The 23,607-nt window shown below is 40.0% G+C and overlaps 1 protein-coding gene across 1 annotated transcript in view; it reads right to left on the reverse strand.

Moving 5' to 3' along the window:
- The window catches only part of col27a1a (collagen, type XXVII, alpha 1a), a 176,848-nt gene that overhangs the window by 133,714 nt on the left and 19,527 nt on the right, over positions 1–23,607 (reverse strand). Inside the window, exons 3-4 of the mRNA XM_034191963.1 lie at positions 18,505–19,988; positions 8,389–8,442 (exon numbers count right to left, since the gene is read on the reverse strand). Of these exons, the coding sequence (XP_034047854.1) occupies positions 8,389–8,442; positions 18,505–19,988 (1,538 nt within the window). The remainder of the gene's footprint in view (positions 1–8,388; positions 8,443–18,504; positions 19,989–23,607) is intronic.

Below are 23,607 nucleotides of genomic sequence, written 5' to 3' on the forward strand. Positions count from 1 at the left end.
GTGGCTAGTGCAGGCTAACAACTTTGAGAACCCTCATTTTTGAGAATTACAGGATCATACATATTCCTAATCACAGCAGAAGGCGATGGAGCATGAATCCCTCCCACCAAAGAAGCAAAAATGTAAACAGAAGATGGCATAGTACAATCTGCGACCTCAACACTAGATGACACAATATCCTACACACAGTTGCTTTAAATGATGATCAAGTACATTTCTTTTCCCAGTTTGAAACCATTCCTCTCTCATTTGGAAGCATGGGAGAATTTTGAAACCATATGTTAGCTAGAGCATGTGTGCAAGTGTGTGCGCGCACTTCACAATGATGGCACTCACAAATGCACACATATGGCAGCAGCAATTAAAGTTGATAAATGCTTTTGTTTACAGAAAAACACCACAATCTGTCTCTCTCTTTCAGCAGACAGGTCATAAACACAACTGCATGTCTGTGACACGGGGTGGAATTAGTGCTGTACTACTGCTCATGTGCATGTGAGTATGTGCTGAAGTGACACTGAGGTCATGGACAGACAGCAGCGGGTGTTTATGAATGACCCCTGTTCTAGCTGCATCAAACCAAGTCCCTTTTAAAGTACTTCATTAATTTTTTTTTTAAACATTTTTAGTCTTGCTTTTATTGTTTCATTATTTGCGCCTTGCAAACCAAACACTTCCACCGGCAATGCCACAGGCAGTTCATCAACTTGTTTTTGTGTGGTTAACAAAAAGCCACATCCAAGTCACCAGGATGCAACTCTGTGAGTAAACAGTGTTAATAAATTAAGTGTAAGGCGTTAATGAAACACTGCAATCTGTTTTGTGTTTAACTATAATGTTGTAACTGATTACTTATCCCAACAAAGAAGTCACAATATATTATTTTCACCCACATCTGTCCAGTGATTCCTAAAGTGATTCCTGGTGGTGCCCTGATGATAAGGCAAGTGGGCCTTGAGGGATCATTAAATACAGGTTTTAAAAAAATGTAATTTTAAAGTTGAAAGTTACTCCCATAACATTTGATTATGTAAAAAATGTAATCGGAAGTAATATTTGCAGGACCAAGAGATTGAAGAACTCCTTTGTCCCTCAGGCCATCAGACGGTACAACTCCTTACTCAGGGGGAGGACGAGTAACAGGAAGACAGAGGTCAGGAATGAGAGGAACAGTTGTAGCCAGTAAACCAATATTTATCAATATGTCTGGTATTTATATTGATACTCTGTGTGCTTCTTACCCTCTGTGCTGCTATACAATGCTGCTGGAACCTCAATTTCCCTGAGGGAGTCTTCCCAAGGGATCAGTAAAGTTCTGTTTAATGTAATCTAAACTAATGTGATCTAATCTAATCTAATAAATCAAAGCCATGGGATGGAAATGATGTGCTATTCATGTTGTCTTTTAAAAAACAAAAAGAAAAAAAAAAAACAACTAAAAACTATTTTAAGACAATACATTTGAGAAACTGCCACATGCCCTTTCAAAAGTGGGCCATACCATTCTTAAGTTTGGGAATGGATGTGTGACACTGTTAGCAGTTAATACGATGGATTATTAAAAAAAATGGAATAACTCATCACAATTAACCAATTTACAACCCCATATTAGAAAAACAAACAACAAAAATGCAAGAACACACACACACACACAAAGTTGAGTGTGGTCCAATAGACCAAGTCGCTATCTGAAGTTGAGTGTGAAGTGACTGGGATGAGAATCAGCGCCTCCAAATCTGAGACCATGGTCCTCTGTCGCAAAAGGGTGGATTGTCTTCTCTGGGTCAGGATAGAGTTATTTCCCCAAGTAGAGGAGTTTAATTATCTTGGGGTCTTGTTCACGAGTTGGGGTAAGCTGGAGTGTGAGATCGATAGACAGATTGAGGGTTTGTCTGATGTTTTACAGATACTGTACTGGACTCTTGTGGTGCCAAAAGAGCTTAGCCAGAAGGCAAGACTCTCAATTTACGAAAGGAGCATAAACGTTAAGAGATGAACTTTGGGTAGTGACCAAAAGAACAAGGTCATACAGTAGTATGCAAACGTTTGGGCACTGCTGATAATTTTCATGATTTTCCTTTATAAATCATTGGTTGTCTGGATCAGAAATTTCATTTAAATATATCATATAGCAGATGTGTGCAATAATTATTTAAACAAAATTTGGCAGGTGCATAAAGTTGGGCACCCTTGTCATTTTATTGATTTGGAGTACCACAAGGATCAGTACTTGGACCCAAACTGTTTATTTTGTATATCAATGATTTTGTGAATGTATCTAATGTGCTTGGTAGCATTTTATTTGCTGATGATACAACGCTGTTTTACTCTGGATCAGATATACAGGAAGTAGCACAAGTGATAAAAACAGAATTGGAAAAGGTTAAGCATTGGTTTGATATAAACAGACTGTCACTAAATATTAATAAGACAAATTTCATATTGTTTAATGACAGAGCAAAAAAAAATAACATGTCATTACAAATAGATGGAATGGATATACAAAGGGTAAAAGAAATGAAATTTTTAGGAGTCATAATTGATGAAGATCTTACATGGAAGTCACACATAAATTACATAAAAGGAAAAATAGCGAAAGCCATTGCTGTTTTGCATAAAGTAAAATATTCATTAAATAGTTATGGTTTATTAACATTGTACAATTCATTGATTTTCCCATATTTAACTTATTGTGTAGAAATCTGGGGATCAACATATACAACTTATATACAACCATTGTTTATTCTGCAGAAAAGGGCTTTAAGGGTGATTAGCAACAGTGGTTTTAGAGATCCATCTAATCCATTGTTTATTAAGTACAGGGTACTTAAATTTCGTGATTTGGTCGATTTGAAAATATTACAAACAATGTACCAAGCAAATAAAAATACTTTACCAACAAACATTCAAAATATGTTTGAGAAAAGAGTAAGTAGTTATAAACTGAAAGGAATAGAAGTCTTTAGAAAACCAAGATACAGAACCAGAGTAAAAGAACGGAGTATTGCAGTAAATGGTGTAAAATTATGGAACAATCTCAACAAAGAAATTAAAGAATTAAGGTCGCTTAAATTATTTAAAAAACGTATTAAACTAGATGTATTAAGTAAGTATGAAACTATAAAATAAGTTAGTGGGCTGTAAGGAAGTTAAAAAAAATGTAATTTGTTAATAATGTATAAAATGTTTTAAGTTTAAAAATGTAACCTGTCAGAGATGTAATCTATTTAATAATGGTCATAATTATGAAATAAGTCAGTGGTATGTGACAAGTTAAAGAAATACAATCTGTTAAATAATGTTGAAAAATGACGCTGGATATTGAAATATTGTATTGTAAAAAGGAGCAGAAAATATAAGACTTGTTCTTCTCTCTGCTCCTTTTCATTCTGGTAATGGAGATGCTTTATTTCTGCTTTTCTGTTTTGTTTTTTTTTTTTTTTTCTTTTAAATGAATGAAATAAATAAATAAATAAATGAATAAATAAAAAATATATATGCAGCACTAATTATTGGAACACAAAATTGGTTTAGTAAGTTAATTGACCTTTGACCTCCTTACACAGGTGAATCCAATCATGAGAAAGGGTATTTAAGGTAGCCATTTGCAAATGTTTCCCCTCTTTGCATCTTTTCTAATGAGTGGCAACATGGGATCCTCTAAAGAACTCTCAAATTACCTGAAAACAAAGACTGTTCAACGTCATGGTTTAGGGGATGGATACAAAAAGCTGTCTCAGAGATTTCAGCTGTCAGTTTCCACTGTGAAGAACATAGTGAGGAAATGGAAGACTGGAGGCACAGTACTAGTTAAGGCCTGAAGTGGCAGGCCAAGAAAAATCAGATAAGCTGAAGCGAAGGATGGTGAGAGCAGTCATAGTCAACCCACAGACCTGCTCCAAAGACCTACAACATGATCTTGCTGCAGATGGTGTCTCTGTGCAGCGTTCAACTATACAATGCACTTTGCAAAAGGAGATGCTGTATGATGCTTTAATGCAGAGGAAGCCTTTTCTGCATACACGCCACAAACACAGTCACTTGAGGTATGCTAAAGCACATTTAGACAAGCCAGCTTCATTTTGGAATAAGGTGCTGTGGACTGATGAAACTAATATAGAGTTATTTGGACATAACAAGGGGCGATATGCATGGCTGAAAAAGAACACAGCATTCCAAGAAAAACACTTGCTACCTACAGTAAAATTTGGAGGTGGTTCCATCACGCTGTGTGGCTGTGTGGCCAGTGCAGGTACTGGGAATCTTGCTAAAGTTGAGGGTCACATGGATTCTAGTCAATATCAGTAGATTCTTGAGAACAATGTTCATGAATCAGTGACAAAGTTGAAGTTGCGCCGGGGCTGGATCTTACAACAAGACAATGACCCTGAACACTGCTCAAAATCTACTAAGGCATTCATGCAGAGGAACAAGTACAACGTTCTGGAGTGGCCATCTCAGTCCCCAGACCTGATTATTCAAAATCTGTGGTGTGATTTTAAGCAGGCTGTCCATGCTCAGAAACCAACAAACCTGACTGAACTGGAGATGTTTTGTAAAGAAGAATGGTCCAAAATACCTTCAACCAGAATCCAGACTCTCATCGGAAGCTATAGGAAGCGTTTAGAAGCTGTTATTTCTGCAAAAGGTGCATCTACTGAATACTGATGTATTTTTTCTGTTGGGGTGCCCAAATTTGTGCACCTGCCTAATTTTGTTTAAAGGATTATTGCACACTTTCTGTAAATCCTATAAACTTCATTTCACTTCTCAAATATCACTGTGTTTGTCTGCTATATGATATATTTAACTGAAATTTCTGATCCAGACAATCAATGATTTATAAAGAAAAATCATTAAAATTATCAAGGGTGCCCAAACTTTTTCATACAACTGTACATACAAACAGCGGAAAGGAGATTCCTCTGGCGGGTATCTGGGCTTACACTCCAGCACAGGGTGAGAAGCTTGACTATGCAGCAGGGACTCGGAGTAAAACCACTGCTTCTTCATACTGTAAGGAGCCAACTGAGGTGGTTCGGGCTTCTGTTGAGGATGATTCCTGGTCGTCTCTTTAGGTCAGCTGGGAAGAGGCCCTAGGGAAAACCCAGGATATGCTGGAGGGATTATATTTCCCAGCTGGTTTGGGAATATCTCATTCCCCCCAAGAAGAGTTAGAGGACTTGGCCAAGGATAAATAAGCATGGGATGAGCAGACATGGGGCCAAATACAAAAGTATTTGTATTTGAAAATAATTAAATAATTTTTCGGATCCATGGGCTCTAGATTGGGTAGTGCTTATAAAATTATAAAATAAGTAGCTGACATTTTTCAAGGGTGGTAATAAATTGTGCAAAGTTTCTAAAATGATTTGGAATGGTGAGTTCAGAATGTAATTATCAACATCAATTCTTCACTGTTGTTATGTAATATCTATAATTTCTCCAAACATATTAGTCCCATCAACATTCTGTTTTGGTGGCATTCATCCTTGTCCCAAAATACATAAAGATGCCAAACGTCAGCTCTCCCCAGTTTCTCCGTGGTCGAAGCCATACACACGCATGCACGCATACACATACACAGAGGCCACTTGACTTTTAATATATAAGATAAGGGGGAAAATAATGCACCCTAGTTGGCGTCCCGATCAGCTGCACACTCGTGTATCCGCCAACTCCCTTTTCATGCAGAATTTTTTTGCGAAACGCCCTAAGCTTTGTGACACACAGATACATTATATAGAAGAGAAGAGGAATCACCAACATGCATTTTACTGTATTTCAGAAACAGGCCTTTAATTAACGCAGAACGAGAGTCCTATGAAGTCCTGGTGCCGCTATAATGTAGCTCGGTTTGAAGAAGAAAGTCCAGTGGAGCCATGTGCTCGCTGTCTGTTTACAGTGCTTTTATTAGGCATCCTGTGGCACAGGCAGCCGTTTGAAAGGCTGTCTTTATATGAGCTTTCCTGTTTATGCTCAGGGGTGGGAGGTCACCAGTCGCAGCCTTGTGCTGAATACGGTCAATCTGCCTGCATAGGAAAACTCTGTGTGTGTGCCTCAGCTGGGTGAGGTGGGAGGCAGAAAATTGTTGCAGGAGTCTGCCTCCGACGCCGGGATGTGCAAATACTGTCTTCTCTGTTCCCGTGTGACTGGCTACCTGTCTCTCTTTTGTTGCCCCTTACATGAAACAAGACCATAGTTACTGTTTGTGTTTGAGTCACCAGTCCACATGCACACTGAGCCAACAGGAGAAACACACGTGAAACTCGAACCCAAATTAATGCAAAATGCTAATTTAAAAAATGTAGTGATTCTTTGGTGTCTATTTCATTGCAGACCATATAAACCCAAGATAATTCATGTTTTATGTGGACGACTTCATTTCATTCGTTAATACATTCATTCCTGCAAAAAAAAAAAAAGTTGGGGCACTATAGCATTTACCACTTTTGTTACTTTTTTCCTGACAAAGACTCAGAACTATTCACTCACTCATCTGTTCTTCAGTTTTGCTCCACTGTCTGGGATCGTTTGTGATTGCCATTCCTTCTCACACTTATAAGGCATTTTGGCATTGAGGATGCCAATTGATAAAACATTTTGGGTGTAATTTTGTTCCATTTTTCCTGCAAACACATTTTAATGTGCATACCAGCACCTGTCCCCAATCTCTATTGGGGACAGGTCAGGACTGCAGGCAGGCTACGCCGGTACCCGTACCCACTTCTTCCACAGTTATGTCTTTGTGGAATGTAGTTGTCATTTTGAAAAATGTTTGGACATCCCCGGAAAAAAATGTTGTCTTGAAGGCAGCAGATATGAAAGCAGTGTACCTTTCTGCATTGATGTCTTGGGTTTGGAATACACAGCATCCATTTCTTCCAAAAAAACGACCCAGAATACTGATTTGTCTGAAGACAATACGCCCTTTCACTATGTGATAGTCCAACCCAGATGCCTCAGAGCCCAGATATTTTGATGCCACTTCTGAACAAGGTTAATATAAGGCTTCTTTTTGCACATTAAAGTTTTAAGTGGCATTTGTTATTGTAACTTTAAATTGTAGTGCTTGTCAAAGCTTTCTAAAAGTAATCCCTTACCTATGTGGTTATATCAGCTATTGATGAATGGAGGTTCTTGATTTAGTGTCATTTGAGGAAGCACAGCTGTTTAGTCTAGGCGTCACTCACAACCTGCCGCACATGTGTCGGACACACACACATGTCACATTGAGTGGTAGTTCGGGAATTTGGGGCCGCCAGCCATAATCCTGTATGCACTGTGCTTATGATTTTTTGCACAGCGTTATTTGCGAAAATCATTCCATATTACAATAAAAATAGCTTGTGTGGATGTGACGCATCATTTTGATACAAGCTTCTAGACTGCACCACTGTCCAAGGTGCTGAAAGAGTGAAACCAGTCACTGCGGGCCTGTGCTGCATTATAGCGAAGTCCTCGGGCATTCATCGCCATGGAGGTCACATCTGATCACATCTCCTTTGTTAATTTAAAAAAAAAAAAATCTGTGTGTCAGATTATTTGAGGGGCGGGGCAGGGGGGTGCTCTGGTGCTTACAATGGAATATATTCTTGGTGGCGCCCTCTTCTTCCCTACTTCAACACTGCACACTACACGATCTCTCATATATATATATATATATATATATATATATATATATATATATATATATATATATATATATATATATATATATATATATATCCAGAGTCCTGCCACTTGTGTCGCGTGTGCACACCACACAGATGTACTTCACAAATTGCGTTCCAACTTTACCTAATGTAGGGTTGTAGAAGGTAACTATCCCAGCTGATGTGCTCACAAATTTGTAAATCCAATTTGAAATGTGATGTTTTCTATTCCAGGTTAAACTTAGGTTTCACCACATTCTATGAAAATTAGCTAATTTAAAGAATGTGTTCTCATCAATATACAGCCCTGGTTTCTCTTTGAGGTAACTCCAAATATTCTCACAAAATTACTTTCTTGAGCGAATAAAATATACAAATGAGCAAACCAGGAAGACAGATGTTGGGAATGAGAGGAACAATAGTAGACAGTAAACCAGTATTGATCAGTATGTCTGGTATTTATATTGTGTATTTATATTTACATTTGCAAACTGTTTTTTTTTTTCTTTTCACTTTTGATACTCTGTGTGCTTCTTACCCTGTGTGCTGCTATACAGTTCTGCTGGAACCTCAATTTCCCTGAGGGAGTCTTCCCAAGAGATCAATAAAGTTCTGTCTAATCTAATCTAAAAAAAAGGGCAGTAACACTAATGACAGGCTAAACGTCACACTGAAGCATTGACTAATAGATGTGTGTTTGACGAGACTGGATGTGTTGGGATGCCAGACTCACTCGAGGACCCCTCTCACCCAGTATGCCCGGTTTCCCTGGAGGACCTTGCATTCCCTGGAGAGACAAAAGGGAAGGGTTTTGCTTTAGTTAAACCCTGCTTTACATCACTTTACTCACATTAATTGACAATAATTGACTTGTCCATTGATTCTACATCTCCTGTATCTTCCTTCAATCTGATCCTCAGGATACTCTCTAAAATCAGACAGCCGGTTAAGTTTAGCTCATTTATGACTTCCCACAGAACGCTCCGTCATCTCCTCCTGCAGAGGCACAGTAAAGCTTTGATACCTTTTTCCTCTGAAATCCCTCTCCACGTGAGCAGAGGCTTTATGCCTGTGCTGAGAAACTCTAGAAATAACAGCTCATTTCCTGCCACGCTCATTTCTACTGTTTGGTTTATGGGGTTTGTGTTCATTCATTTTCATTTAATCAAAAGAGAGAAAAAGAGGAAGCGATGAAAAAGCGTGCTTGTAGCCATGTGCTGGAGTAAGTGTAAAGCCTCTGAAATCTCCCAGAAAAAAAAATTAAGCACATTAAAGTGCTTTGTTCAAAGTGGAAAGAAATTCTTCAAAGAAATCAATATATACAAGTATGTAAAATGTCACAAAAACAGTGTAAAAGCACACAACTCAGTTTCCTATAAGGTAATATGGGTTAAAATATTTAAATTTACAATTATATTCTGATGTTTTGAAAATGTGAAGACACATACCCTGTAACTGATTTAAAAGGGCACATAATGAGAAGAAACTCATTAAAAATAGGTAAGGTTTGACGCACAGGATCAGTCGAAAATGCATCTTTGTTTTGTTGATGTAAAAACCTCTAGACACGTCTGCCACCTGCTGGATGGTTCATTCAGTGCTGGCTTGATCATGGATTAGACGTAGGTGTGGCTGCTAATGGGACAGATACAAGGGCTGACTGAAAAGTTTTGAGCCTGACCCAGAAAAAGTATGGCGTGGCTCTCCAACTTTTGCATTATGAGAAACTAGCATTTTGCAAATGTGTGAAGTTTTGAGTGCAATATTGAGAAATGTTGGTTTGTCAGAATGCGAAAAATGGAGAATCACACTCAAAAAACTGATTCATTGGTTTGGATTTCGATGTAATAAATATATGTAGTTCCAACTAAATTAAATTGAATTATCTTGCATGGATGTGCTTTTTTTGAGTTGGGGCTACATATATTTATTAGATGAAATCCTGGGGGTGTCAGAAAAAAATCGATTCACGTCCGAATCGCGTTTCTTATTTATTACGATTCTGAATCAATCCAAAATGTCCAAGAATCGATTTTTAAAAAGTATTTTTTAAAACATTTTTTTGCTTACTCGCTGCGTGTACTGTTTGTCATGCAACGGCTTCCGTACTACAGCATCCCCGCGAGGGGAGGGTGGTCCAGCGTGCTTCAAACACTCATGAGCTGCAGAGTTCAGTGGCTGTAGCTTAGCATGGTGGACGAAGAGCTAATTCAGCCAGCACCATCTTTGCTGAAGGCAATTGTTTGGGCGCATTTTGGATTTAATTATTTTCTGCGTAAGAAGGAGCTTGAGATGACTTATGGAGTGTGCAAAATCTGCAAAATGAAAGTCAAGTACTTCGGAAACACTTCAAATCTGCAAGCCCACATGCTATGCCATGACCCGGAGCTAAAAGAAGTGGAGCAGCATTATCTGCCGACTACCGACCAGCGCTTCGCTAAACTGCCAGCCAACTCCGAACGAGCAAAGCAGATGAGTAAATTTACATCTAGAATCACTTGATTAACCTTGTAAAGCTGCATTTTCTTAAACATAAACATTTTTAAGTAATATAACTATTTCTCAGAGCTCTTTCAATCGAAAATCGATTCTGAATCGAATCGTCACCCCAAGAATCGGAATCGAATTGAATCGTGAGTTGTTGTACGATTCACATCCCTAGGAAATCCTGCACATAATTGAATTGAGCTCATCCAATGAGTATTTTTTTTTGTGTATGTACTTTTTCTGGGCCAGGCTCAAAACTTCTCACCCTAACCCCCGTACATCGTTCTGCACAGAAATATAGTAATCAGAGAAGTAACCTGTTATTTTCCGATTGCTTCACAGCAGTTGTGTTGTAAACTTTGAATAACACAGTCGTACTACCACATGGAAAGGATTTTGTTTGGATTTACCCACAAAATAAAAATATGCAGAATTTTCTCATGTTTGTGAATCTTGATCCAGAAAAGGTGTGGCATTGTTGTTTCCTTAATAAATTACTCAAAAAATAAACAATTATCTAAAAAGTTCATTTTTTTTCCTGTAAATCAACAGTTAGAATAATCATTATGAAGATTGTGATGACTATTCATTCAGGTTTAATACAATGCCCCCACTCCTGTGATATAATAATTAAAAAAAAAGACACTGTAGCATCACAGTTATCAGCATGTGACATACATTTCCGATTTTTGTAGTTTTTACAAATATCGCATATTTTAAAGCACACCTTTAAAATTACATTCACGTGTTTTACACAAACCTAACACAATGTGGTGGCTAACCGACACAACTTTTCCGCCCCTACCTGGGAAAATTTTTTTATGGCACCCTGAACACACCATTTCACCTCCATGGTTGAGACAAGTTGTATTTTTACAGGCGGTGCGACATATGTTGTGGCCGCCAACATCAACATATATCCTCATCCATTTTGGGACGTCAGCGCCCTGCGTTGACCTCCTTCCTACCACTCAGTTGTTTTGCCTCGTGGCATCTCTCCATCTTTCTTTCCATCCTTTCAAACATTTCTTTGTTGCCAGCTCTGTAGGTTAACTGTTAAATTAGAAAGCACTTCTTTTAAAGGGGTCGTATTATGTAATAGGGTTTTTAGTTTTTTTTTTTTTTTTTGTGAAATATGATTGGGTTTTATATTAAATCTCCTCTACAGTTTTGTCACTGCATGCAGAAATGCTCCTGCTACAATCAACGCATTTTGCCTTAAATGGACAGATTAAAAAGCTGTGACTTGAGTCACAGACATCTATATCTACATCTATATCTGCTCTCTTTGCTTGCTTCCTTTTCTCTTAGCTTGCAGAGATAAAATATGCAAACAGCAAATATTTAAAGCAGCAGGTTTTGTGGGGTATTTTTGGCAACAAAGTTTAATATCTGCTTTTTAAGACCCATAGTGACTGATATTAATTTGACAAAAAAAAAAGTGTAAAAGGGAGGAAGAAACCTCAAGCAGACCAGACTCAGAGGGGGGAACTACTGCTTAGGTCATTGTAACAGTTACAAGATTTTGCAAAGTTTTACAAAACAAAACATAACACAACAAAAGAAGATGCAATTCATGAGCAGTCCATGCAGGTGCCCAGTCTACAGGCAGGCAGTGCTCATACCATTCAGTGGGCCTGTTCTCGTTTTCAATTCAATTCAAATTGAATTGAATTGAAATTGAACCATGCATGTGTCAGGTGAAGCATGGGTGTCTTCTTGGCTCCTTGGCCTTCTATAGCCACAGAATCCTCAGCACTGAGGCACCTGTGTGCTGGATGATGAACAGAGAAAAACACCACATGGCCAAAATGTTGAAGCTGATGCACTCATGTGATGAAAATAATCTTCAGCTGAGTCTCCCTACGTAACTGCTTGCTTGATACAAAACTATTCCGGCTTTACCCAAGGATCCTCTGAAGAAACCTAGCACCAAATACATCTAGCTGTCACCTTAAGTCACTGGTTCGAGTCCAAGTCTCACAACCTCACAATAAGACTAATATCTCACTGGGCTGCGACAGCCTGTGAACAGCATCCGAGAGGAAATTCACACAATTCGGCGCAAGGTTGGCAGCTGTTCACCTTTCCCTTACCTCCAAGGGGTGGCGCCACGCGTCACTTGAATTTTGAACAAACCAAAAAAATTCACTCCATTGCCAAATCGTCAGACGGGCACCTCGTACCCTTCATCATGTCCTCTCTGCGACTCAGAACATGTGCAGCATGTGAGATAATTTGTGAGGGGTTGACACACACTTTTCTTTTTATATGATCAGAGAGGATCAGAGAGGATCAGAGAGGAACGCTTCTGGAAGCGGATGAACGAGCAGCAGCCTCCTCATGCTGGACAGGATTTATTGTGTCTACATATTTATTTATTTATTGTTCTGAGGACAGAAGTGGATTTAAGTTTAACGCTCCTGGTCAGCGCACACCTGCCATGCACAGGCGGGTGCAGGCTGGATATGTCCTGTCCGGCAATGGACAACCTACACAAACTGGATTTATTGTTTTTATTTATTTATTTTCTGAGTACAGAGGTGGATTTAAGTTTAATGCTCCTGGTCGGTGCACACGTGCTGGACATCACCTGCGCATTGAACGGGAACTACGCCTGCACTCCGCCTTTATTTTTTTAATTAATTTTTTTATAGGCGTGCTTCCAGAGGATCACAGAGCAGGTGCGCGCTTGGAGCAGCGCTTCAAGCGCATCGCGGTGCTCGGCCAGTAGAGGAGTGTACGGTCATTTGCGGGAGGAGAGGACGGTCACCAGCTGGGACAAAAATATTGATGTGTAACACCTCCTGAACATCTTCTGGAAGATGTTCCACACATTTCTTGTGTTTTTAATTATTATTTAATATGCATTTTACTTCATTTTATTATTATTTTCAGTGCTTTTTCTGTTTAAAGTCAGGGGAATTTTCACACCCTCTTTCACATAATGACAATGTAATAGTCCACATCTGTCCTGAGTACTGTGTGCGCAAACGTGTCATCGTGTCAGCCACGCCGGTGGTGCTGAACATCCGTGAGAGCGTCACGCAGCATTTGCACTCAAATCCCTGTGCCTGCAAAGATCGTGCCAGTGCCACTTGACTTTGGTGTGTACGCTGTGTGCCATGTCAGTGGTTCTCATGTGGTATGTGTGAAGACTGCTCGAGATCTGTGACCGTATTTTCGGTGCCACTCCAGACCTCAGTCAGTGGACATTCGGCCGTCATGCACTCACACGCCGTGAGGATCAAGTCAGTGAGATTCAACATGAGAAATTTAGCACCCTTCGCACCTTGTCGCCTCCTCTCCATCAGTTGTGCATCAGTGAGATACTACCGTGAGACAGGAAGCATCAGGACCCTAAAGACCTGGATCTTTGTAGTCCTGCAAAGGTATCAGCATCACCAAACACCTCTGTGCAGTGACATCACGACACTGTAAGCTCTTCCCAGGCTTAAAGTTGGAGACATGAACATTACTGACCTCAAAGGTTGACAACCCAGAGACATGAACATCATTGTCAACTTATGGGAACATCTGTACAAGTTTAGTCTGTGGGTCATACAGGTAGGTCACTATCACCCCAGCGGTATTTTTTTTCCCAAAATTGGAGTTTGATCCCCATGCAAACTAAGATTGATCTTTGTCACCATTTTTTTTTTTTTTTTGCCATTTTTACCCCGTAACATTAAGTCATAGATAGCCCACACTATAACATCTTGGAATCCCCATGATCAGACAAATAATCTGGTGTACTTCTCAATATGATTGAAGCATTTTAAAATGTTGGCCGCTGTGTAATCCTTCATTGAACCCTAACTGGCTCCAGCTACCACCGTGGGATGGCGATCATAAATAAATATTAACTCGGGATATCCAGTATATATCAATTTTCAATTTCAATTTATTTTCATTTATATAGCACCGAATCACAACAGAGTTGCCTCAAGGCACTTCACACAAGTAAGGTCAAACCTTACTAACCCCCAGGGCAGCAGTGGTAAGGACAGCTCCCTCTGAGGAAGAAACCTCAAACAGACTAGACTCAAAGGTGTGACCCTCTGCTTGGGCCATGCTACCAACACAAATTACAGAAACAATTCACAAAACGAATATACAAGAAATGCTGTTGGTGCACAGGACAGGAGGGTCTCTAGCACAAATACCACACCCATCTCTGGATGGAGCTGCACCTTAAACAGAGAGAAAAAACAGAATCAAGCATCAGAAAGACAAGAAATACAGTATAATTTGTCAGCATTAAACAAGAAAAAACAAGATGCTAAGGTGATTGCTGGCCTTAGTTTCACTAAAAGACCCAGAATTTAGGTAAAGTTGAGGCCGCGACACGCTCCATTTCCTAATAAAATGAATTAAAAGAGTAAAAAGCGCAGAACTATACTATGCCAGTATGCTAGCCATACGAAAGGGAAAATAAGCGCATCTTAAGTCTGGACTTGAAAGTCTACACAGAATCTGTTTTATTGACACGGGGAGATCATTCTACAGAACAGGGGCATGATAAGAGAAAGCTCTGTGACCTGCAGACTTCTTATTCACCCTAGGGACACATAGTAGTCCTGCACCCTGAGAACGCAAAGCCTGGGCCGGTACATAAGGCTTAATTAGGTCAGCTAGGTAGGGAGGTGCCAGTCCGTGAATAATTTTATAGACTAGTAGCAGAACCTTAACAGAACCTTAAAATCTGATCTCACTGGGACAGGAAGCCAGTGAAGGGATGCCAAAGTGGGTGTAATGTGGCCAAACATTCTGCTTCGTGTCAAAAGTCTGGCTGCAGCATTTTGAACCAATTGGAGACCCCTAATGCTAGACTGCGGTAAACCAGAAAATAGAACATTGCAGTTGTCCAGTCGTCTACATCATAAATTACGGGCAATTAATTATACATTTGGTCACCCTAGTGACACGCCCACTTGTAAGAGCCTGAACCAAGGCCTAGTCCAACATGTCCATCGCATGTGGATACACTTATGATGGCCGAGCCTAAAAATTCATTGCAAGTATAGATCTTCACATTTATCCAGACACTCTGATCCTTCGATCAGCATCTGGGTGATTCTTAGACTACGGACACTTATTATGTCCTTTGATCATATTGTATGAAAAACAGAAAAAAGGGGAAATTTCACACTTTTATAGTTATCTTTACAGTGTTTTAAGTGAAAGTGTTTTAAGAAATTTGTTCTAGTAGTCTATGATGACTTTTTCACCTTTTTTCAGCATCATTATATGCAAATATTGCCGTTTTGTGCTTGTCCCACACCCAGACTTTTGATCTTCAATAATAAAAATGAATGGAAAAAAACATTTTTTCTAACGTTTTAAAATATCTCTGAATAAAATATCAGTAAAATAATTAAAACATAAATGGGGTATTCAATGTCATACAACTGTTTGACACAATTTTTTTAAACAAAATGTAGTTGTCCCACACTATTGCCGTAATTTCCACCACAACACTGTAATGTCCCTTTAAACAGTTTGTATGAAAGATTGTTTGGGTAGTTTCTATGGAGATAAACAGTGACATCAGAGCACATGTATATAGTGCCAAGTCACAACAAACAGTTGCCCCAAGGCGCTTTATATTGTAAGGCAATGGTGTGGTGGAAATTACATTTATAAGGCCAATAGTGCCCGTAGTTAAAGAATCACCCGTCTACCCCTGAAACCAATCAAAAATAAGCATATACCATGAATCAAATGAACATGAGCTGCTCAGACTTCACAAGAAAATCAGTCGTGGGTGATCCAGTCACAGGTGCGCATCTTTAAAAATTAATATAAATATATTAAATACCATAACAAGCCGAGGAAGCATTTGACTGCTCAGGCCATGTTTATCAGCATGGACAATAATCTGAGTGAGTGTCTGGTAACAAATACTTCCACCATTACTCCCCTCAACTGCATGTGTCTAACAAGCGGTCACAGTTTCCCCTGTAACATTTTTATAGCTTCCTCCCAGATAAACTCAATTATGAGTTGGGAAGCAAAATGTTATCTCGAGTATTCTGTAAAGATGCCAGATGAAGTAGCTCTCGTATCAAATATGGGAGACATACGAAGGCTTAATGCTTCAGTATTCTGTGAACTGGTAATACAGGCCATCAGCAAAGAGAAGCTGAATTATGGCATTTGCTGACTAATTTGACCTATGACTTTGAAAAAGTGCTGTGTGACCTCCAGTAGCATGACAGAGGAATCTGGTACAGAGACGACAAGGTGTCAAAACGGACTTCTAACCAATGTGCGATGAAATGGACTAAAAAAAATAGAAATCCCTGTTGAACGCTGTTTGTGAACCCTCTATTCAGCAAAAAGTGACTCAGCTTAATACATTTGTACCAGACCATGACTCAGCAAGGTGCAGCAAAGGTGTTCCCTTTTTTAGCCAGATATTTCAAATGTTCTTGTTACTTATCATCATAATGTCATAGCATCACATTCAAGCTTGTACAAGTTCAAATTAATAAAAAAAATTGCTTATTAAGTTTTTTTTTTCTCTGTTGTGTATTTTGTGATAAAATATGCAGCAAAATGCAGGGAATGTATGGAAGTAAATCTGTGCCATCAGAGTCTGAATTTGAGTTTTTAAGGTTGAATGTTTTTAGAATCAAAATCAGAGTTTGAAGTTGAATTCCTAAGGTTGAATGTGTTTAGCATCAAAATATTCAGCCTCAAAAACCAACCTAAAAAAAAAATAAATTCAACCTCAAAAAAATTCAACCTCAAAAAATTCAACCTCAAAAAAATTCAACCTCAAAAAATAGAAAAGCAGGGAGAAGCAAGTGATCCTTGTCTCAATCATCCAACGTTTATGGAAGTAAATCTGTGACATTGGATGACTGAGACAGGGATTGATTGCTTCTCCCTGCTTTTCTATTTTTTGAGGCTGAATTTTTTTTTAGGTTTAATATTTTTGAGGGTGATTTTTTTAGGTTGAATTTTTTTGAGGTTGAAATGTTCGAGGTTGAATTTGTTTGAGGTTGAATTTTTTAAGGTTGAAATTTTTTTAGGTCGAATTTTTTTTTTAGGTTGAAGTTTTTTAGGCTGAATAGTTTGATTCTAAACAAATTCAGCCTTAGAAATTCAACTTCAAACTCTGATGGCACAGATTTACTTCCATAGGAATGGTACCTAAAAATTTCAAAATTTCCAGTCACACCTGACTTTTTCACATCCAACCCCCAACAACGCACACACACAAAATCCTGGATCTGCCGCTGTAGTAGCATATTAGCTTACACGACTGTAATACTTAACCCGATAGCCTCTTCACATTGCTGAAAAGAGAATCAGAATCACAATCAGAATAGCCGTTATTCGCCAAGTATTCACAAGAATACAAGGAATCTGACTTCAGTTTGAGCAGCAATGTCCAACAAAGAGTGCAGCATTGTTAGCAAGCTAGAGGCACATTTCCCATTTCCAGGCTTTAGTCACTTAACCACTTGGCCTCCACTCTCTGCCCATTTAAAAAAATATATCTTTGATGTAAAGGAGCCACTTCCGTTTTATTAATTTACCTATATTGCCATCTTTGTCCATATTTAGTTCATATAAAATGCTACATTCACAGTATTTACCAGAGTGTATTGGAGAAACAAAAGTGTCACGATTAGCCTTTCACATTGTTTTGTAATGCTTTTTTTACCTTCATTCTGGGCCTCTGTGTTTCTGACAGGCACTTTGCATATTGAGACAAAACACTGTTAGCGGTTAGCGGTTAGCAGTTAGCTAGCCTGTTACAAAGGTTAAAATAAATTGGTTCCACTCTTTCAGCCAAGGCAAAGGAGTCGGTATCGGGTTATTTGTTCACGTGACTTTTAGTCAGGATTCTGACATTTTGCTGATTGACTGACACACGCCGCTCTCTCATTGGCTGCAGCCTTTGTTTACAACATTTCAAACCTCCAAATGTTTTCGGTTGCCATGCGAATTCCAGACACACAAAGCAAATACCTGGTTTCCATTTTGGTTTGGCAGGGGTGAGATAAACACCCACCCCTGACATTTGCGATATTTTGCAACTAGTTTGTCTCACTTTTCAAGTCTTTCAGTTTGTCTTTCACATTTTCGGCGGTTACGCCACAGCCAATCACAGAGCGTGGCGTGATAGCCAATAGCGGCCGACGTATCAGATGGACCAATCACAGCCATGTTTTCAAAAACATGCTACCAGTCTCTTTGCACAAGAGACTGTGGTACCAGTGCTAAAGTTAAAATAATGTGCTTAAGTTCATATGTTGTAAATGTACTTTTATTTGCCTTTTGTGTGCCAACATATGCAGACAGAGTACTGAACCTAAGCACAAACACAAGGCACAGTGGTTCTTACCGGTGGTCCTGGTTCTCCTTTAAGCCCTATTGGTCCATCCAGCAAGGAGAATTGAGTGGGTTCCACCTCCCAACTTTGGAAGCCGTCAGTAGCAGCTGGTGTTACTGGCCGGTATGAAGAACTGGTAGGTCGCTGAGTGACTGTAGCCTTGGTGGTTTTGCCTTGCTTTGGTGGTTTGGTGACCTGCTTGATGATTGGTTCGGTAGTTTTAGCAGGAACAGTTCTGGAGACTGCTGATGTTGATATGTTGACTTTGGTGATGGCAGATTTAGAAGGAGTAGCTTTGCTGGAATGTGATGTGGATGTTGTTGGTTTAGTCGGAGTGGCTTTTGTAACTTTTGGTTTGGTTAATGTGTTCTTAGCTGTGGTTAGTTGTGTTGTCTTTGGGAGTGGGTCTTGGTCTGACAGGGTATAATCAGGCTTTGTCTTTGCGGGTTTGGTGCTGGCAGTGACTGGGGCAGGAGGCTTCTTCTTACTATTTGATCCCCCTACCGTCTTTTTAAGAATATTTTGAGTAGTGGGCTTTGGGGTTGAGAGCTTGGAGGGTTTTCGATGTGTGGTGGGTCTGGGAGTTGGGGGTATTCTTGTCCTGAGCGGTACTGTGGTAGTCTCTGTCCTGATCTTTAGAGGTGGGGAGGCCAGACCAGGCTGGGTTGTGACTGGCATCACAGTTCCAAGTAAGGGTGTAGGAATAGCCCCTGGAGCAGGCTTTTTTGTTTGGATGGGGGCCACATATCTGACAGCTGAGGCAGCAGCAGCAACTCTCTTGGCCAGACTGACCCCCTTTGACTTATGACCTCCATGTTTAGGGGTAGCAAGGGCAGCTGTAATGTTTGTTTCTCGTGGTAAGACTGGCAGCAAGGGTGAGAGGTTGGGCCTATATGTGTCAGCTTCCCTGCATTGTTTCTTAATGTACCTGCAGTAGTTGTGAGCTGCCTGTGCAGAAGGAACCAGATCAAACTGGCAGATAGCTCCTTCAAAGTGTGCTGAGGCTTGCTGTTGGCTTGTCCTCCCCAGCAGGAAGGAGCTCTGAATTTCGAGAGCCAGTTCCTCCTCACTGTCCCACCCAAAGTCTGTATGAGCACTCTGCTCTCCGCAGGAGGCATATAGAGTCACTCTCTTTCCGCTTATTCCCACCGCCAGCTGGTGCCACTGGCCATCATGTGGCTCATAGGGCAGTGCCACAGATGAGTTTGGTCCTGTGTGCAGGACGAGATTACCCGGTACAAACTGTAGACCAAGTAGGAGCTTCCTTTGGCCTGAGAGGACAGTGAACAAGAAAGCACTGTTGATACGGTGTGAACGCACACTCAGGACAAGTGCCAAGTTGGGCCAGATGGCTGCTGGGAAGACTGAGTGCAACGGAGCCTCAACATGAGCCCGCTGGTTGAGGATGATCCCAGATCGTAATGGAATAACCCCTGCTGGTACCGAGCGTGACGCCTTCTCTCCCTTAAGCCCCAACTTTTGGAGGATGTCCACATCTGTAAAGAAGAGAGACATGTTAGAAAAGAAGTTTAACAACAACAATTATTCGACACTGTTACCTTACATGACACGGTGACATTATAATAACTAGTGCGGTGCCAATAGGAACAATACAATCCTATAAAAAAAGTGGGAGCTTTGTTGACGATCTTTGTCAAAGCTGGCGCATGAGCGCGTCTAACCTTGTGATAATAAAGAAAGAAGCATCTGTGTGTCTGTCTATGTGTCTGTGGCTTGCATATCTGTCAGAATGTTTGTGTATTACAGTGGTCCCTCGCTATAACGCGGTTCACCTTTTGTGGCTTTGCAGTTTCGCTGAATTTTTTAGTCCAATTTTGCATGTTTTTTTTTCAGCGCATTGTGTTCTGCGTCCTCATCAAGCAGACCGTTGGCGGCACCCTGAAGGGAGAGTACGCGCATTGTGTTCTGCGTGTCTGTTTATAAGAATCTTCTCGCCCAGAAGAAAAAGGAGCGCCAACAACTACCCGTAACTGGGTTCTTCACTCGGAAAAAGACACCTGTACCGAGGTGTCACTCAGTGGAAAAAGGCACGACAGCGGAGCGGAGCCAGGATGAAGAGGCGCGGTCAGAGGAACTGTCAAATACTGGTCAGTCACTATTAATAAGTTCTTGAGTCCAACCTCATAGGTCGAACGTTAAAATTAAATTTGTTAGTTCTAAAAGCTATCATAATTATTTGTAGGAAAACGTTCTATTTTTATTTCTCAAAAAAATGTTTGGGCCTGAAAACAGGTTGGTCTTATTTTTCTACTAAGGTTTGAACTTTGAGAGTGTTTACACACGAGAGAAAAGTGAGAAAATGTTAATGCCTGTTTGAGAAAAGTGTATAAAGTGTGTAGTGAGGGGTTTTACAGCCTTAAAACATCTATAATAATTGTAAAAAATAACGCTGACTACTTCGCGGATTTTGCCTATTGTGGGCTATTTTTAGAACGTAACTGCCGCGATAAACGAGGGACCACTGTATTTATTTCTTTAATTTATTTCTTCCGTCTCTCCCCTGTGAACGCGTTAGAGATTGGCATCTGTTTAAGGTAGAAAGTGACTCATCTTTGTCGATGATCTTTGTCAAAGCTGGCGCTCGAGAACATTCCACCTTGTGAAAATAATGATGAAGACTTCAAAATAAAGGTTTTGAAAATTAATTCAAATTTTCATCATAAACAATGCACATCATTGTGCCACGCGCAAGCCATATCTGAAAACTGAGGCCGATCAGTCAGAGAGATATGCGAGCCACATACACGTACACAGACACATCTTGCTTTATTTACGGTTTTAGAGTATCCTAGAATCCTTTGCATGCTGGGGAGGGAGGCTTGATAATGACTCAGCTTAATGCGAACTTTAACACTGAAAATCCCATAGACATGCTAATGTGTTAGCATCGGTCCTGTTTTTAAGTTATAAAATACATGTATCAGCTGTTTCAGAAGACCATAACAGGTCGGTTTGACATAAAAAAGGTAAATATTACTCACAGACATGCTCTTTAGGATTTTAGTGGTGAAAAATTAAGATAAAGCGAAATAAAACAAAGAACCAGTGAAACAGCAGTTTGAAGATCGAAGCGCTGCTTCATTGGTTCAAGGTTCAAAGCAAAGCCGCGCTGCAGAAACGGTTGATTGTACAGACCCGCTGCAGGGTCTGTAATCAATGTAGAGAAATTAGCATTTTCCTGACAAACACCCCCAAAAACAACAGTCACTCTGAAGGACCGATAAGGGAATCGTTAAGCAAAAAGGCTATTGATGTTGATGGATCGAATCATTTCTTAAGGATACCCAAAAAGAACCGCTTCCCAACCCTAACAGCAACACGCTTTTTTTTTTTCTTTTTTTTTTAGAAAGCTCACATTAAAGACTCATGATTATCTTAGTTAAACACCTAAAAACATATTTTGGTTGAACTCACTTCCATAACGATGCAATGTTGCAAACAAGTTGCCGCAAACGCTTGTTTACACTGACAACGAGAACGTGATTACGCGCGAGATTTGACACCGTAAAGGCGTCTATAGATAGATGTTGTTTATGATTTAGCTTTAATGATATGTTAATAGTCATTGAAATTGTGCAAGTCCTTCTTCCTGTCCATGGTTCTCTGGGGTCAATGGGGTCATGTGTCCCAAAGTTGAGCAGTTTAGAGATTCAGTGTCTTTCTCTCTCAACACATGACCATTAGCCACAAATGGGGGTCAAAACTATTGACCCTTTGTTAAAAGACAACTCACTGTTTTGTGCAAGATGCTATTCTCATAGACTGTATATGGGTTCCAAATATCACCAATTTGGCTACATCTGACTCCAGGTAACTCCCAGCCAACCCATGAATTGGTAAAGAGATGATGCGTGGTCAAGACCAACGTGACTTGGGTGGGAAGACCTAAGCCCAAACAACAAATCCTTTTCAACCTATATTCAATTGAATACACCACAAAGACAAAATATTTAATGTTCAAACTGATAAACTTTATTGTTTTTGTGCAAATATTTGCTCATTTTGAAATGGATGGCTGCAACACATTTCAAAAAAGCTGTGATGGTGGTATGTTTACCACTGTGTTACATCACCTTTCCTTCTAACAACACTCAATAAGCATTTTGGAACTGAGGACACTAATTGTTGAAGCTTTGTAGGTGGAATTTTTTCCCATTCTTGCTTGATGTATGACTTCAGTTATTCAACAGTCCGGGGTCTCTGTTGTCGTATTTTGTGCTTCATAATTTGCCACACATTTTCAATGAGTGACAGGTCTGGACTGCAGGCAGGCCAGTCTAGTACCCGCACTCTTTCACTACGAAGCCATGCTGTTGTAACGTGCAGAATGTGGCTTGGCATTGTCTTGCTGAAATAAGCAGGGACGTCCCTGAAAAAGACGTTGCTTGGATGGCAGCATGTGTTGCTCCAAAACCTGGATGTACATTTCAGCATTGATGGTGCCATCACAGATGTGTAAGTTACCCATGCCACGGGCACTAACACACCCCCATACCATCACAGATGCTGGCTGTTGAACTTTGTGCTGGTAACAATCTGGATGACTTTTTCCTCTTTTCCAAAAATAATTTGAAATGTGGACTCATCAGACCACAGCACACTTTTGCACGTTGTGTCTGTCCATTTCAAATGAGCTCAGGCCCAGAGAAGGCACCAGCACTTCTGGAGGTTGTTGATGTATGGCTTTCGCTTTGCATGGTAGAGTTTTAACTTACGCTTGTAGATGTAGTGACGAACTGTGTTAACTGACAATGGTTTTCTGAAGTGTTGCTGAGCCCACGCGGTAAGATCCTTTACACAATGATGTTGGTTTTTAATGCAGTGCCACCTGAGGGATCGAAGGTCACGGGCATTCAATGTTGTTTTTCGGCCTTGCCGCTGACATGTAGAAAGTTCTCCAGAGTCTCTGAATCTTCTGATTATATTATGGACTGTAGACAATGGAATCCCTAAATTCCTTGCAAGTAAACGTTGAGAAACATTGTTTTTAAACTGTTGGACTATTTTTTCATGCATTTGTTCACAAAGTGGTGATCCTCACCCCATCTTTGCTTGTGAACAGCTGAACCTTTTGGGGATGCTCCTTTAATACCC

The sequence above is a fragment of the Thalassophryne amazonica genome, chromosome 17 (assembly GCF_902500255.1).
Source record: "Thalassophryne amazonica chromosome 17, fThaAma1.1, whole genome shotgun sequence".
In the NCBI taxonomy this organism is placed as follows: domain Eukaryota; kingdom Metazoa; phylum Chordata; class Actinopteri; order Batrachoidiformes; family Batrachoididae; genus Thalassophryne; species Thalassophryne amazonica.